This window comes from Miscanthus floridulus, chromosome 5, assembly GCF_019320115.1.
Source record: "Miscanthus floridulus cultivar M001 chromosome 5, ASM1932011v1, whole genome shotgun sequence".
NCBI classification, from domain to species: domain Eukaryota; kingdom Viridiplantae; phylum Streptophyta; class Magnoliopsida; order Poales; family Poaceae; genus Miscanthus; species Miscanthus floridulus.
The window spans coordinates 98,169,408-98,182,814 of NC_089584.1; the positions used below are offsets into that span (position 1 = coordinate 98,169,408).

At 42.4% G+C, this 13,407-nt stretch overlaps 2 protein-coding genes across 4 annotated transcripts; one reads left to right on the forward strand and one right to left on the reverse strand.

Moving 5' to 3' along the window:
• Positions 1-137: 137 nt before the first annotated feature.
• LOC136452725 (uncharacterized) lies at positions 138-6,125 on the reverse strand. Of its 3 annotated transcripts, XM_066453322.1 has the most exons (7): positions 5,951-6,125; positions 4,896-5,042; positions 4,710-4,801; positions 3,553-3,649; positions 2,305-3,157; positions 2,080-2,213; positions 138-1,320 (listed from the first exon to the last, which is right to left on the reverse strand). In XM_066453322.1, exons 2-7 carry the CDS (start codon positions 4,985-4,987, stop codon positions 441-443), a joined length of 2,148 nt encoding a protein of 715 aa, XP_066309419.1. In that variant the 5' UTR covers positions 4,988-5,042; positions 5,951-6,125; the 3' UTR covers positions 138-440. The 3 variants fall into 3 exon arrangements, with proteins under 3 accessions (XP_066309419.1, XP_066309420.1, XP_066309421.1); XM_066453323.1 differs by lacking the exons at positions 4,896-5,042; positions 5,951-6,125 and having other exon boundaries at positions 3,560-3,649; positions 4,710-4,745; XM_066453324.1 differs by lacking the exons at positions 4,710-4,801; positions 4,896-5,042; positions 5,951-6,125 and having other exon boundaries at positions 3,558-3,649.
• A 1,233-nt stretch (positions 6,126-7,358) lies between these two features.
• LOC136452726 (D-glycerate 3-kinase, chloroplastic-like) lies at positions 7,359-10,509 on the forward strand. The gene is made up of 11 exons (XM_066453325.1): positions 7,359-7,684; positions 7,764-8,122; positions 8,624-8,699; positions 8,786-8,844; positions 8,987-9,028; positions 9,132-9,211; positions 9,369-9,397; positions 9,478-9,546; positions 9,631-9,900; positions 9,984-10,034; positions 10,259-10,509. The coding sequence occupies exons 1-8, from the start codon at positions 7,678-7,680 to the stop codon at positions 9,507-9,509; spliced, it is 684 nt and encodes a 227-aa protein (XP_066309422.1). The 5' UTR covers positions 7,359-7,677; the 3' UTR covers positions 9,510-9,546; positions 9,631-9,900; positions 9,984-10,034; positions 10,259-10,509.
• The last annotated feature ends 2,898 nt before the right edge of the window (positions 10,510-13,407 follow it).

The window sequence follows — 13,407 nt, forward strand, 5'->3', positions numbered from 1 at the left end:
GTAATAAAAAGATAGATATACATATTTAGACATACGCGCGCGACTGAATCTCATGTCCGGCTTTAATCAGTGCCTATGTTTTCACGCTGCTGGCGCTTTTCCCTATATGGAAAGTAATACCCTCAGCACAGCTTCCCTTACCTCCAACTTTGATTTATTTCTCGGCTACTATCAACAAAAACCTAGAAATCAATTACTACAACAAGCAGCTTTCTTATGAAAAGCATGCCTTAAAAACTGTTGCGGCCATTACATGAAGGCAGGATACATTGTCAAATCATTTTACATGTTACAAGCCTTTTCCAACTGGGTGAATAATTTCCGAATTATGGGTAGCCTGGTAAATGATCAGCAGGCCAAAAATTGTGAAAGTGGGAAATGTCTACACTAGTCTACAAGATTTACCAACTGAAAAGAAAAGACTCTTGGATGCCAAACAGCTATTCCTGCTTCATCTTAGATTCTGATTGGCGACACGGGTGCAGTAACACAAGGATGCACAAAAGCCAGCAGGGAAGATGGACAAGAAATAGGTACAGATACGTCGCGCTGCTCCATTCCCACAGGAACTCCATCCATACCCAGAAATCTCCAACATCTATTGTCCACCCCTTGGACACTCCTTTCATAATCAACAACGCAGCTGGAGGAAAACCCAACACAGCAAAAGCTATATTTGAAGCCAACAAAACTGCCCGAGGAAAGAAATTCATCCCTGATGCCTTCAGAGGCCGAGAAAACAAACACATTGGGATCACTATCAGAGCACCAAGCTGAGCAGTGGCGAAATTTATTATTGACATGAGCCCCAACCCGATGGAGATGGAAGTGATCATGGTAGCTTTCAGAAGTTTCCATTCAACACCAGCTGAGTATGGTGAGCCAAACAAGACTGACAGGGAGATCAGTACAACGATGGAGAGCACAGCCCAAATGAGTGCGCTTTGCATAGGTGTGGCATCAGGTATCTGAGTAATGTAATATGGAAGTAGTGAAACAAGTATTGCCCATAATTGGATAACAAGCAATACTTTTGCAGCTTGAAGCCATTTCCATGATCCACCCTTGCTTTGCAGAATATCAGCAATGTCATCTGCTTTACCGTCGTCTATCAACTTATCTACTGTTTTTTCCATGCTTCTACTGCCATCAGCAAGGGCAGCAGCAACTATTGGGAGAGGTGCCAACAACAATGCAAACGGAATCATATACACACCAACCGAAATGAACTTGCTTGGAGCTGTAAGGAAGTACAGGAAAAAGGACTGATGGAACTTCTCAAGCAGATTGTTCACAGAACGTGCCACTCCTTCAATTAACCTGAATCAAAAGCATTCTCTAACATGTCAAACAAATTCTACTGAGGAATCTTTTGCAGGAAATGAAAGCAAAGCTGTTAAACACCCCAAGGTTATCACCAAGTGGCAACATAAGAAGATCCTGTTCCTGTGCTTACTTAGTGCAACATTTGCATAAAACACTTCCATCCATGCACATATTTTCAATTGGGTTGTTATAGTCATGCAAAAAAAAAAAAAAAGACAAGACCAACTAATTATGGTGTTTCTCCAAGTTTTACAGTTCATGCTAATAATCTCATTCGTACCACTTATATCAAATATTTTTTATGCACATAATGTCTATGTACTGCCCCCGACAAAACCGTAATATGCTAAAATTCATATAAAATCGTAGCTATGAAATGGTCAGAGGCGCAAATAAGACTGGACTCAAGTAAATTTTTGCCTTTTATGTGGTTCTAACATGTAATCATATCCCTGATGAAATAATTTTCTGCAATAACTTGCAAGGTCACAGCAGATACAGAACTATTTACTGATCAGCTATTTGTTACTGGAATATAATACAACTTCAGCGATTGTTACATGTACATTAAAAACAGTTAAAGCAATTTTTTGCCTGTTATGTTATCATTGCTGTGAAGTTACGGTACAAACAGTTTGATGCCTCAATGCATGAATGCAAACTCTTCTACTCCATTATTAAAATCAAAAGGTAGCCCCCATGCTCTAACAACAATGAAGCATTAAACAGCACAACTGAAACACAATATGATACCTTCCACCCCTTAGAAGAAACAAAGATTTAGCATGCTCATTTTTGACATGAAATGTTGGTGAAAATTCTAAAGAAACCGCGTCAACTTGATAATCACGGAAAGCACCATGGGACCCTGTGGGCACTCCAAGAGCCTGTATCGAACAAACCCCAATAAGAGGGACAGCAGAGTCATAAAAAAGGAAAGTGACATTAAGGTGAAATGGGAAAGTTAATTTCAATTACCTGGCTGTACATAGAGTTAGCTAGATTTGCAGTCCCTTCCACATAATCAGGGACTGCAATATCAAGCTTCCAGTCAGGATTTATTTTTCTTAACACACTTCCAAGAGTATGTAAAATTTCAGCAATAATCCTAAGCCATGCAGAGCTCAACAAAGAACTAAATGCAGCGATGTTCACACGAAAACCTTGTCTATGAACAGCCAAATAATGCACCACATTCAGAAGGTCCAAGTTTGGCATTTGTCCATTAGATGCCTCTGCATAAATCATAACACTATCCCTGTCACTAAATCTTCTGGTTTCCCCAACTTTAAATATGAGAGCAGCAGCCATTGTTCCAGCACGTTTGAAAGCCGTTACTTCTGTTTTTTCTGAATTACCATCATATATATGGTTTGCACCATACATCTTGGTATGCAATACCATTGAGTGACTCAAAAACACAGGATTATGATACTGGTTTAACCATGCAGAGACTGCAGCGTACTCTCCAAACTGCGAGTCTGCAGATAACCATACAACATCCTTGGACAGCCATGCTGCTCGACTTAAGAGAGAGAAGACAGAGAAACCAAGAGCCAGCGATAATAGTTCATTCGATTGAACTCTTTGAGAATTATAAGGAGTAACCAGCACTATTGCTTCTTTTCCATCGCCACGAGGAGCTCGTACAATGCCGATAGTGTTTATCCCAAAATTGGTGGCAGTGCCATTAGGTTTAATTGCAATATCATTTGTCATGGAGGTGAAGAACTTTAGAGGATGAAAATTCTTGCTATGAGGCAGAAACTTATGGTAACACACTTCTGCACCTAGAGCTTCTATTTGCTGTGCTATGAAATTTGACATACCTCTGTAACATAGCAAGCAGAATTGTAAATTAGAGGAAAATCGGCTAAAACTATTGGCCTTTTGCAATCCTAGGATTAAACTAGTTCCCTGTGCATATTCTCATATTTACAAGTCATAAAAAAAAGTGAATTTAGCTTAATGAACTTAACAAAAAAAAGTTTATAGACATGTTTCTTATGCAAAACTGAAAAAAATAGATCTTTTACTATCAAAGCATTGAACTCTGATTTTGAGTTACATGAATTCTACTTGTATGCTTACTAGTATAACTCAAATGCAGTAGTAATCATGTACTTTACGCAAGTCTCTCAACAGCAGTCACGAAATATTGAGCATAACAGACCAGTTACAAAGATCGATGCATACAAATATTAAAGGCTGAATGAAGTAGCATACATTACACCTCTTGAGTCTCTAGCCACAGCTTCCATTCCTTTCATAAATCTGTTTGCTTCGATGGCATCTTCAGTAGAAAATAATGGATTGGCAGAGCCTACATACAAGAGGCTCTAGTTTTAGAGAAGGTTCCTTATGTAAGAAGTTCCAAAAGAGAGTTATAAATGAAAAATACCATTATCATTTAACAACATATATGTTCGATAATCAGCTGCTCTCTCATCTCGCTCTTTTGTCATAGCCTCATAGGCGCATAGGAACGGGGACAACTCCATGTCTGCCTGTCTATAGGATAGTAGCAGGTAGAATAGTAGCAACTACTCCGTCGTGGACAGCATGGCCCTCAGTTGAGTTCGTGTATTTTTGCTAGGACTTCTAATCTTCTATATATGAAGGGTAGAGGCATAGCTGCAGCTTTAATTCAGCAGCACCATTCACTAGTGTTCATGTGTGTGTGTGCGCGCGCGCTCTGATCTCCTCTTCAACGTCCGGCGTGTGTGTGAGTGAGTGAGGGGTGTGGTGATACACACTTGAGTGACAGACCAACAATACACTCCGTTTTTGTGTGATTTATACTAGCTCGGTACAATGCATGTTTTTGCAACCACATTGGATATGAATAGTCTGTCTTTACTATTTGATAACAAACATCAAAACCCACTATGTTATATCATATTCAACCATTTAATTTCGGAAGGTAATTCCTTGGCACATGATAAATCCAATGAGGCCCAAAGCTAAACTGAACACCCAAAAGGGCAGACCCAGTGCTGGAGGCTCCCATGTGAGTGGGGTCTGGGGAAGGGATAAACCGAGACAAGCTTTCCCCCCGCAAAATCTGCGGAGAGGCTGCTTCGAACCCACGACCTGGTGACTCAGTGAGACAGCTCTCACCACTGCACCAGACCTGCCCTTCTAAACTGAACACCCAAAGATCCAGGATATTTAGCAATATTGATATGTTGCTTCATCAGATGACTTATATTCAACAAAGCATGCTGAGAACAGTACAATGCACTTTATTATAAAATATCTACAGTATGCAGTCTGAAGAGATCTGGGTGTACGGCCACCAGACAGGCACACCCTTCAAAAACAACAGCGTGTATGCATCAATAGAGTAGCAGTAAACAAAAATAGAGAGAAGGGTAAAATACCAGGTATAAGAGCGTTCTCCGAGAGGTATGTGTTTTTTGCAAGTGAAGGAAGGAGTAGTAGTGCGATAATGCCTGCAAAGCAGCATATAACACTGACCCAAAATGGTGAATAATGAGTCGGGGGAACGAAAAAGGAAAAAAGGAAGGATTTATAGACTGCAAAAAGAAGGAGAAAGGATGGTGAACCTGAAGAGAATGTGGTGAGACACAAGGAATACACCAAGGCGCACAATGAGCCGCGGTTTTGGCTGTGTCTCTTGCTTGGCTGATGACTTCATGACTGTAATATAGTTGTTCAGGAATAGCTTGAAATGAAATCAACTATTCATTTGACTGCAAAATGAAATGAGAATAAACACATCAGCAGCGTAAAAAGAAAGTTTGAAGTCAATTAAAATATTATCAAGCATTTTGATTTCTGATTTAGAACATTTGCATCCATTTTAATTCTTAAATCCATTGAGTTATCTTTCATCAAAGGCATCCATGAAAAAAAAAGATGAATTCATGGTCAATGATCTTGAGGCGTCACTAATGATTCAATTTTATCAAAACAAAATAAACAATAGCTAACCATTCGGCCTGGATGCAAGAAGAAAGCATATTGACAATCATACTAAACCTCCATCATTAACTTATAGTCTTCAACCAAGAATACATGCAGCTAGGTAAAGCTTCGAAACAGCCAGACAGGTGTGGACTTGCACCAATCCACAAAGGTTTGGAATAGAAACTAGCACTGGTACTCCACCACGCGGGAAAACATAAGTGCAAGAAACTAGAATGGTTGGAATATCCATCACAGTAGCAAGACCTTTTCCCCCTTTTTAGATGGAACAGGTTTGACCTTTGCTTTCACTGAAAGCACAATTCAGCACAGCTAGCATGTCTTAAGAAAGATCTAAAACTAAATGATGGACTTTAAAATGCCCCAGGCCATTTACAACAAATTATATTTGAGGGATAGCGGGATCGAACCTTCACCATTTAACAAACAAGACTGTTTAGCTAAACCGAATGAATTAGCTCCAACACTAGCTACAGGCCTACAGCGTAGTCCGCCGTCACAGAGGCAGACCCAATAAAGGACATGGGGGCCGATAGAAGTTAGGCATAATACTTTTATCCCGAAAAATACACTTGTGATTAGATCAGATCCGAATACAGATTGCCAAATAGCTTAAATTAGGGTTCGGGTGCTCAGTTTTGCACGGCAGGAAGGGAAGAGCGGGCGGGCATACCTGGTGTGGTGGGTGCTGTCGCCGTCAAAGAGCCCGACGAAGAGCAGCAGCAGCTGGCCGTAGGGCGGCGGCGGCCGCCTAGTTGTCCCGCACGCCAGGTAAAGCGGGAGATGAGAACGGGAAAAAAGAAACACCGGAACAGGCAGGTTACCTGGGCGCGACACTGGCGATTTCTCTCTCTATCTCTCTCTTTTCTCTCCTTTTCTGCAGGTGCACGCAGGACGCGCGTACTATGCTGGTTTGTCAGAGCGGTCATGAAACTGCTGCATTCTTTGTTCATTTTTTTCTTATTTTTTAGTCCATTAAAATACACAGTCGATTCTTAAACCTATACGGCTAAATCACATCGGTTACCATACTCCAAAAACATAGAAAAACGTACTAGTGGTTTGGTAACGGGCGTACAACTTATATCATTAAAAAACTAGGATAACTTGTAGTTTGAAGATTTACTCAACAATCATATCATGCATTCATCTTAGAATCATACTCCATAATAACATGTTTAGATGCATACTACTCTAATTCGTATACACATGAGAAGTTTGCATATTTTATCCAATAATTCATCCTAGGATCGACTTTAACTTATATAGGTATGGGAGAGAGGGAAAGACCACTGCAACACTCAATACTTTAATATTATATAAGTATTGTGTTACTATTTTTTTTTAAAAATATAGTTCATACTTGGAAATGCTAAAGCATTTTCCTTTTATACTCAAAAGTGGAGACCAGATAAATAAAATGGAACACATTATTCTAATTTGTGTGTGTTATCTAATTAGAGCCGCCTCTGTTGCCATTGTCAAAGGTGGCTAGGTTCCCGATCACTTTTAAAAATATACTTCTACATATGATTAGATTAGTGAAACTAGACAAAGACCGTTAGAGAGGCAGATGTGAATTGAGCTGACTCAAGTCAGAAATAGAGCTATTGCTAAAAATATTTTCTCTAGTACCTGGTGCTAAAGAAAGGTTAAATGAAAAAGAGATAAATATCAGGGGTTATCTTGCTAACTTTTGTTAAGTCAAGTGTGAAATCGAGTTGACCTTTATCTACGTGCCATTGAGCTGATAATCTACGCAAATAGCAGGAGAAATATCTGTTGCTGCTTTAACATGCATGTGCAGGCATGATCGGAGCAGATGCTCTAGCATATTTGATCTCATTCGTATAAAATAAGCAATAAAATAGTATATAGAGATTTTATTCATAGTTGATCATGATTCTATATATGTATTAAACAATTTGTAGACACTCAATCCATTATACAACTCTTTTTTTTTTGCTGTATCGGTGTGACGTGGCAAAACTTAGGTTGTACATGTTGCATGTACAGAAACTTAGCTAGAGCGACGTTTGTAACTTCCCTTCTAGATGCGTAATGCTTATGCCTTTCTATTTTCCCCTTTCGCCGATGAGTATGCTTGCGCGGCAGAGACTTTTTTCCCCCCTCCCTCACGATCCTTTTCTAGCTGTCCAGCACCTGCCCTCGTCTCACTCGAGCAAGCATTTTGTTAGTACATTTTTTTGTCCTTTGGTATACATTGTTCGATGACGCACTATAAACAAATTCCCGCACCCTCTCTGTCGCTAAACCACAACGGTTCCCTTCCTGGCTTCCTTGTTTTGGAGAACCGATCTTCTGCTAGCTACTCCTATATACTAGCTAGTTAGCCGATCATCGATCGATTATTCAGGTCCTCGGATCTTGACTGCGCGCATGGACGGTAATCTTCTCGTGGTCGACGATTAGAGAAGAAACTTGGCTGTCGATGGTCTAATTTCTTGTCTCGTTGCGCCGGCCAGCGTTCCTGCCATCATGCTCGGACGACGGCCCGACGGCTTCGCCGCCGCGCGCCGCCCCGCCGTCCTCCCCGTCCCCGGCGCTCAGCGCGTCCGAGCGGGACCTCTACGGCTTCATCTGCAGCGGCCCACTGGCGGACAGGATCGGCCACACCAAGGAGAAGGTCGCCGACTCCATCGACTGGTGGCTTCGCTGCGGGGTTCAGGTGGCGCGCCTCCTCCGCCTCGACGAGTTCCAGCTGTCGGAGGCCGAGAAGGCCCGGGTATACCAGTTCTACATCCCCGTCTTCCTCTGGTGCGAGGACCAGGTCATAGAGCACCGAGCCAAGTACAGCGAGGGCGACGACATCCCGCCATTGGTGGTATGCACTGCACTCGCATCAACATTGGCGTTTTTCGCAGTTACTACTTGCTTAGATGCTCATGCTCATGTGGATGAGAGGTTTTTAGAACTAAGGCAATCGACCCCATCAGTATATCGTCATCGCACAAATAAACTGGTCTATGTGGCATAAAATTTGTCCTCGAGTGAGGTGAGGATACAATCCAAAGCTCTTGTGCCATGTTCCACTTACACCAGATGTGCGCAAGAGAACATGTTCCTCTGAATTATGCGTCCACGGTCCACCACACACAGTAGATGCTAAGCAAAATATATTAAAAAAGCATATGCTGTCCATGAGACATGCTTAATAAAAAGTGCATCTGATCTTACCATCTTAAACCTGATGGATCTCGAGGGAATAAAAAAGTAGATGGTTTAACCTAGTTGGGACCTGAATCTGATTCTGATTTTGCATGGATGAACAGCATAGCAAGTTCAGTTCACATTTGATAAACGAGAGTATCTTTATCTAACACAGATCGGGGTCAGCGCTCCCCAAGGAAGTGGAAAGACGACTCTAGTCTTCGCACTTGATCATCTTTTTCATGTTGCTGGTAGGTGAGTTCTTCTCATTGAACTGATCACAGCGCTCTTTGCCCCTATGAATGAAATTTAAGACCCAAACTTCTGTATGGCATAGGAAATCCGCCACATTGTCTAATATCTATAGATGACTTCTATTTGACAGCAAAAGAGCAGGTATGAACCTGTACTGGATATGGAAAATATGTCGACCATATACTCCCCCCCCCCCCCCCCCCCCCCCTCTCTCCCTCTAATAACTAGTACTGCGTACTGAAAATAGTGAGATAGCTCACACATACGCCTTTTTTATGTGCAGAATGAACTGAGGGACAAATATCCTGGAAATGCTCTTTTAGAGGTACAAACTCCATCACTCCAGTAGGCTAGTGAATGTGATTTACTTATTACTTTCAACATTGTAACGCAAGCTGAATTGAGAGTAACTGACCAAAACTTTCCAGCTCCGTGGAAATGCTGGAAGCCACGATCTCCAATTCAGTGTTGAAACACTCAAAGTCACTGATGAAACTGACAGAGGAAGGTACCAGTTTAGACACCTATTTGGACCTTCTTCAAAACTATTTGTTTTTGGATGATGATTTGTGCACAGGGCTTCTCTTCTTGAAAAATTACTAAAATATTTTACATTGTTTTAAAATATATTTTAATGGACTCACAATTGTTTTCACGACATTTAGGCATCAAGATGAAGGTTCCACGGTAAAAGGTGCAGTTAACGTTCCTCTAACTGATGTTTATAAGCTTATAGCTGATCAGCTGCATGATACATGTCACATGTCCATGTAGTCTGCTTTTGGGGGAAGAGGCGATCGTGCTGATCCTTCTGTATGGCCGGAGGTTGAAGGGCCCTTAGAGGTAATCTCATGTTTAGTCGATGAAGATTAGTTTGAGAAGTGTAAGTGATTCTCAACTTAAAGTGTGTCTTCTTTGCTGTCCTAGGTTGTTCTCTTTGAAGGATGGATGCTTGGATTTAAACCTCTTCCGAATGAAGTTGTGAAAGCAGTGGATCCCCAGGCAATTATCTGATTTTGTTGTTTTTACTTTACCTGTAGCAATAGTATGACACTAATTTAGTAATTTTGTCATCTTCGGCTCGAGGTGGTTAACAAGAACCTTGAAGCATACTATGACGCTTGGGACAGGTTCATCAAGTCATGGATCGTTATAAAAATAAGAGAACCTAGTTGTGTCTATCAGTGGAGGCTGCAGGTTTCTGACTATTGACAAGTGGTGCTACTGAACTCGTAACAAACCATGAATTGCAGTTTCTGAGTTTAGTATTTGGATTGCAGGTAGAGATAGCTATGAGAGCAGATGGAAAACCTGGAATGTCTGATGAGGAGGTGCGTTCTCTTTGTTATCCTAGTAACATTATTTGTTAAAGTCGTGGTAGTGGAAAGAAAATTTACTGAATGACTAGTTAGCGATGTACTTTTTTCAGCAAATCATTTTCACGTCATTTATTTAAAATGGAAGCCTATCTACTCATTTATCCAGCAATTAACTTTAGTTTTTTTTCTAGAGCCGTTGATTATCTGCAGAAATATAATGCCGAGAGTTCTTTCAGGTTGTGGATTTTGTATCACGCTACCTGCCAGCATACCACGCATATCTACTCGTCATCGACATAGACGAAGGGAGGAATCCTATTTGCGGTTGAAATCCTTATGTGTATTTTTCACAAATAAATCCATGATGTACAATGTATATTTGCTGAAATGGAACTTATGCCCCCACAGTGGAGCATGGGCATATTTCTAAGACTTCGTATGCCTAGAAGCACTGCCCTCTTTTTTTTCTAGGCTTACGGTCAGTTTGGTTGAGCTGTGGCTGAGGAAAAAAACTGTCGTAGGTCGTGAGCTGTGAAAAAACTATTGTAGGTCGTGAGCCGTGGAAAACAGTTAAAAAAGTATAAAATATACCTTCTATCTTTATCTCTCTTGAAACAACTACAAAATAGTTCTTTATTCAACCCATTTCGAAAAGCAGAAAGCTAAAAACAGGATCTAAGGTATTTTAAAAATGTACTACGGAAAAACAGCTGCTTCTGAAAAATAACCCCTAAAAACAGCCCTTTGGTTGGGCTTTTGTCTTTTCGGAAGCAAAAGCAGCCCTAAAAGCCCAACCAAATGGACCCTTAGTTCAGATATATCCCAGTTATTAGACCTGAGCATTTTGCGGGCCGGGCTGAAAAAAAGCCCAATTGTTTCAGGCTGAAAAAGTCCGAACCATGACCGCCCCACTGGACAGGCCAGGCCTAATTTTTGGGGCCGAGCTTGGGCCTGGGTGGGCCGCCCGCGTATTTTATAGTGTAAAATAGCAAAAAAAAAACAGTATTTTGGGCTAGGCTTGGGCTAAGAAAATTTTTCTAGGCAGCGAGATCTCTGTCCAGCAAGGTCCGTGGGCGGGTTAAAGCCCATCATGCTCGGGCGGGCCCATGGGCGGGGTCAGGCTGGGCTCATTTTGCTCAGGTATACTAGTTATGTAAATTTCATGTATGGCATATTTCTCCTCATATTTATGCTTAAACTTATATATAATCAGTCAGAGAAGTGCTCCGATAGACCTCTTTCTAAAAGCTGCACAAACCCCAAAGTTGCCTTGTAATTCCTGCATTTGAACAACTTTATCCATGCTAGGTCGCTTCAGAGTTCAAAGTATGCACCGAAAAGCTGTGAGCATTATATCAGGTTTTATAGTTGAGAGAGTTATGTAAAATCATTAATATGCTAAGAGTGTTATGTAAGTAGACTTTTTTCTACTGCTTGCTGACTCACCGTCATATTAGCATCCACATAATATGCCATGTCAGAAAAGCACCTTCAAAGTCGTCTCAAGGGGTTATTTAGATAATTTTTAGTAGTTTAAGGGGCAAAATAGCTAGTTTTATAGGTGAATAAGTGAAGTAGACAACAATTAATAGTTTTGGGAGTTAAGTAGACTTTTTCTTTAAAGTATTCTAAGTTTTACATCATAGTGTTCGATTAAAAAGAAATTGGCATTCTCTATTTGTGCTATCCCATGTTACCTAGTTTTCTTCTTCTTCTTCTTCTTCTTCTTTGCTAAAATTACTGCCTACATTTGAAGTCAACTACTCAATTTGATATGTAACCAAATTTCCTTCTATATACAGAGCTACCCCCCCCCCTCACAAATATTAAGGCACATTTTAACATATATAGTTTTTTCTTAGTACAGGTGCACATGCTCACATATACTCACGCTAAATATTAAGACATATTTTAATTTGGATATTTTTTCTCTCTCTCTCTCAACAAATGAATTGGTAGATCTAGGATTGATGAAGTCATCGTAGGTGTTTCAATGTTGACCGTTAAGTCTAAAATAAATATAGAAAAATACGAGTACTCATATCAAGTCGAAAGTTTTAACTGGATGAACAGGTTTTACCACAGAAATCTAAGTAGCTGAGCTACGCTTAATTCACTATACAGTTTTTAACTTACATTTAACCTAATTATTGTTGGTTACAACATCAAAACCATACAGTGTTAAATAATATATGGATGTAGCGGTACCACTTCTGTATGACTAAATTCGTACAGTCTTTTCTGTTGTAAAACGTTACACTGTTACTATAATAAAAATAACAATATAAGCCTAGCATCATTTCGGGGCACATGGCAAAGCCACTAAAACACTCGGCAAACCCTCACTCGGCAAAGGGCACACGACAAAAAGTTTAACGGCAAACTAACTTTGCCGAGTGTTTTTCGTCGGGCACTCGAAAAAGACTTTGCCGAGTGCCCCAAAAACACTCGGCAAATATTTTCCGCAAAAAATATAAAAAACAATTGCCACCACTGGCCGCCGCCCACCACGGCCGTCGCCAACACCAGCACCCAGATCCGCCAACACGTCGCCACACCCGCTGCCGCCCCCACGCTGCCGCTGCTACCACAACCACGCTGCCGCCAGCACACTCACGCACGCACGCACCACCACCACCACCAGAGCCCAGATCCGCCCGCCACCGGCCTCCACCGGTCGGATCCGGGAGAGGGAGGGGCGGCACCGGGGAAGAAGAAGGCCGGGGAGGGGCGACGCCAGGGAAGAAGGGGAGAAGAAGGGGAGGGGCGGTGGCCCGGGAGAGGGAGGGGCGGCGCCGGGGAAGAAGAAGGCTGGGGAGGGGCGACGCCAGGGAAGAAGGGGAGAAGAAGGGGAGGGGCGGCGGCTCGGGAGAGGGAGGGAGGGGAGGGGCGTCGGCGGGGGCCGGCCGGCTGCGACGGTGGTAAGGAGGGGAGGGGCGCTGGGGGCCGGGTGCCGGGGAAGAAGGGTGTCAGATACCATAAAAAGGGGTCCCCTAGGCAAGAACCAAAAAAATCGCTTAGACCTTGTAAATATCGAAGCCAAGAGACAACCACCGGCAAACCCCCACCTTATCCGAGGCTCGGCTAGACCGCCCGGCCCACCTCGAACAGTATTCGGGCTCACCCGAAGTGGGCTCGGCCCAAAATGAAACCACGAGGCCTCGGACAAGGTACCGATTCTTCGACTCGCCCGAGACCCCGCGCGTAAGGCCTCGGACGAGGTACCGATTCTCCGACTCGCCCGAGGCCCCGCGCGTAAGGCCTCGGACGAGGTACCGATTCTCCGACTCGCCCGAGGCCCCACGCGTAAGGCCTCGGACGAGGTACCGATTCTCCGACTCGCTCGAGGCCCCACCCGTAAGGCCTCGGACGAGGTACTGATTCT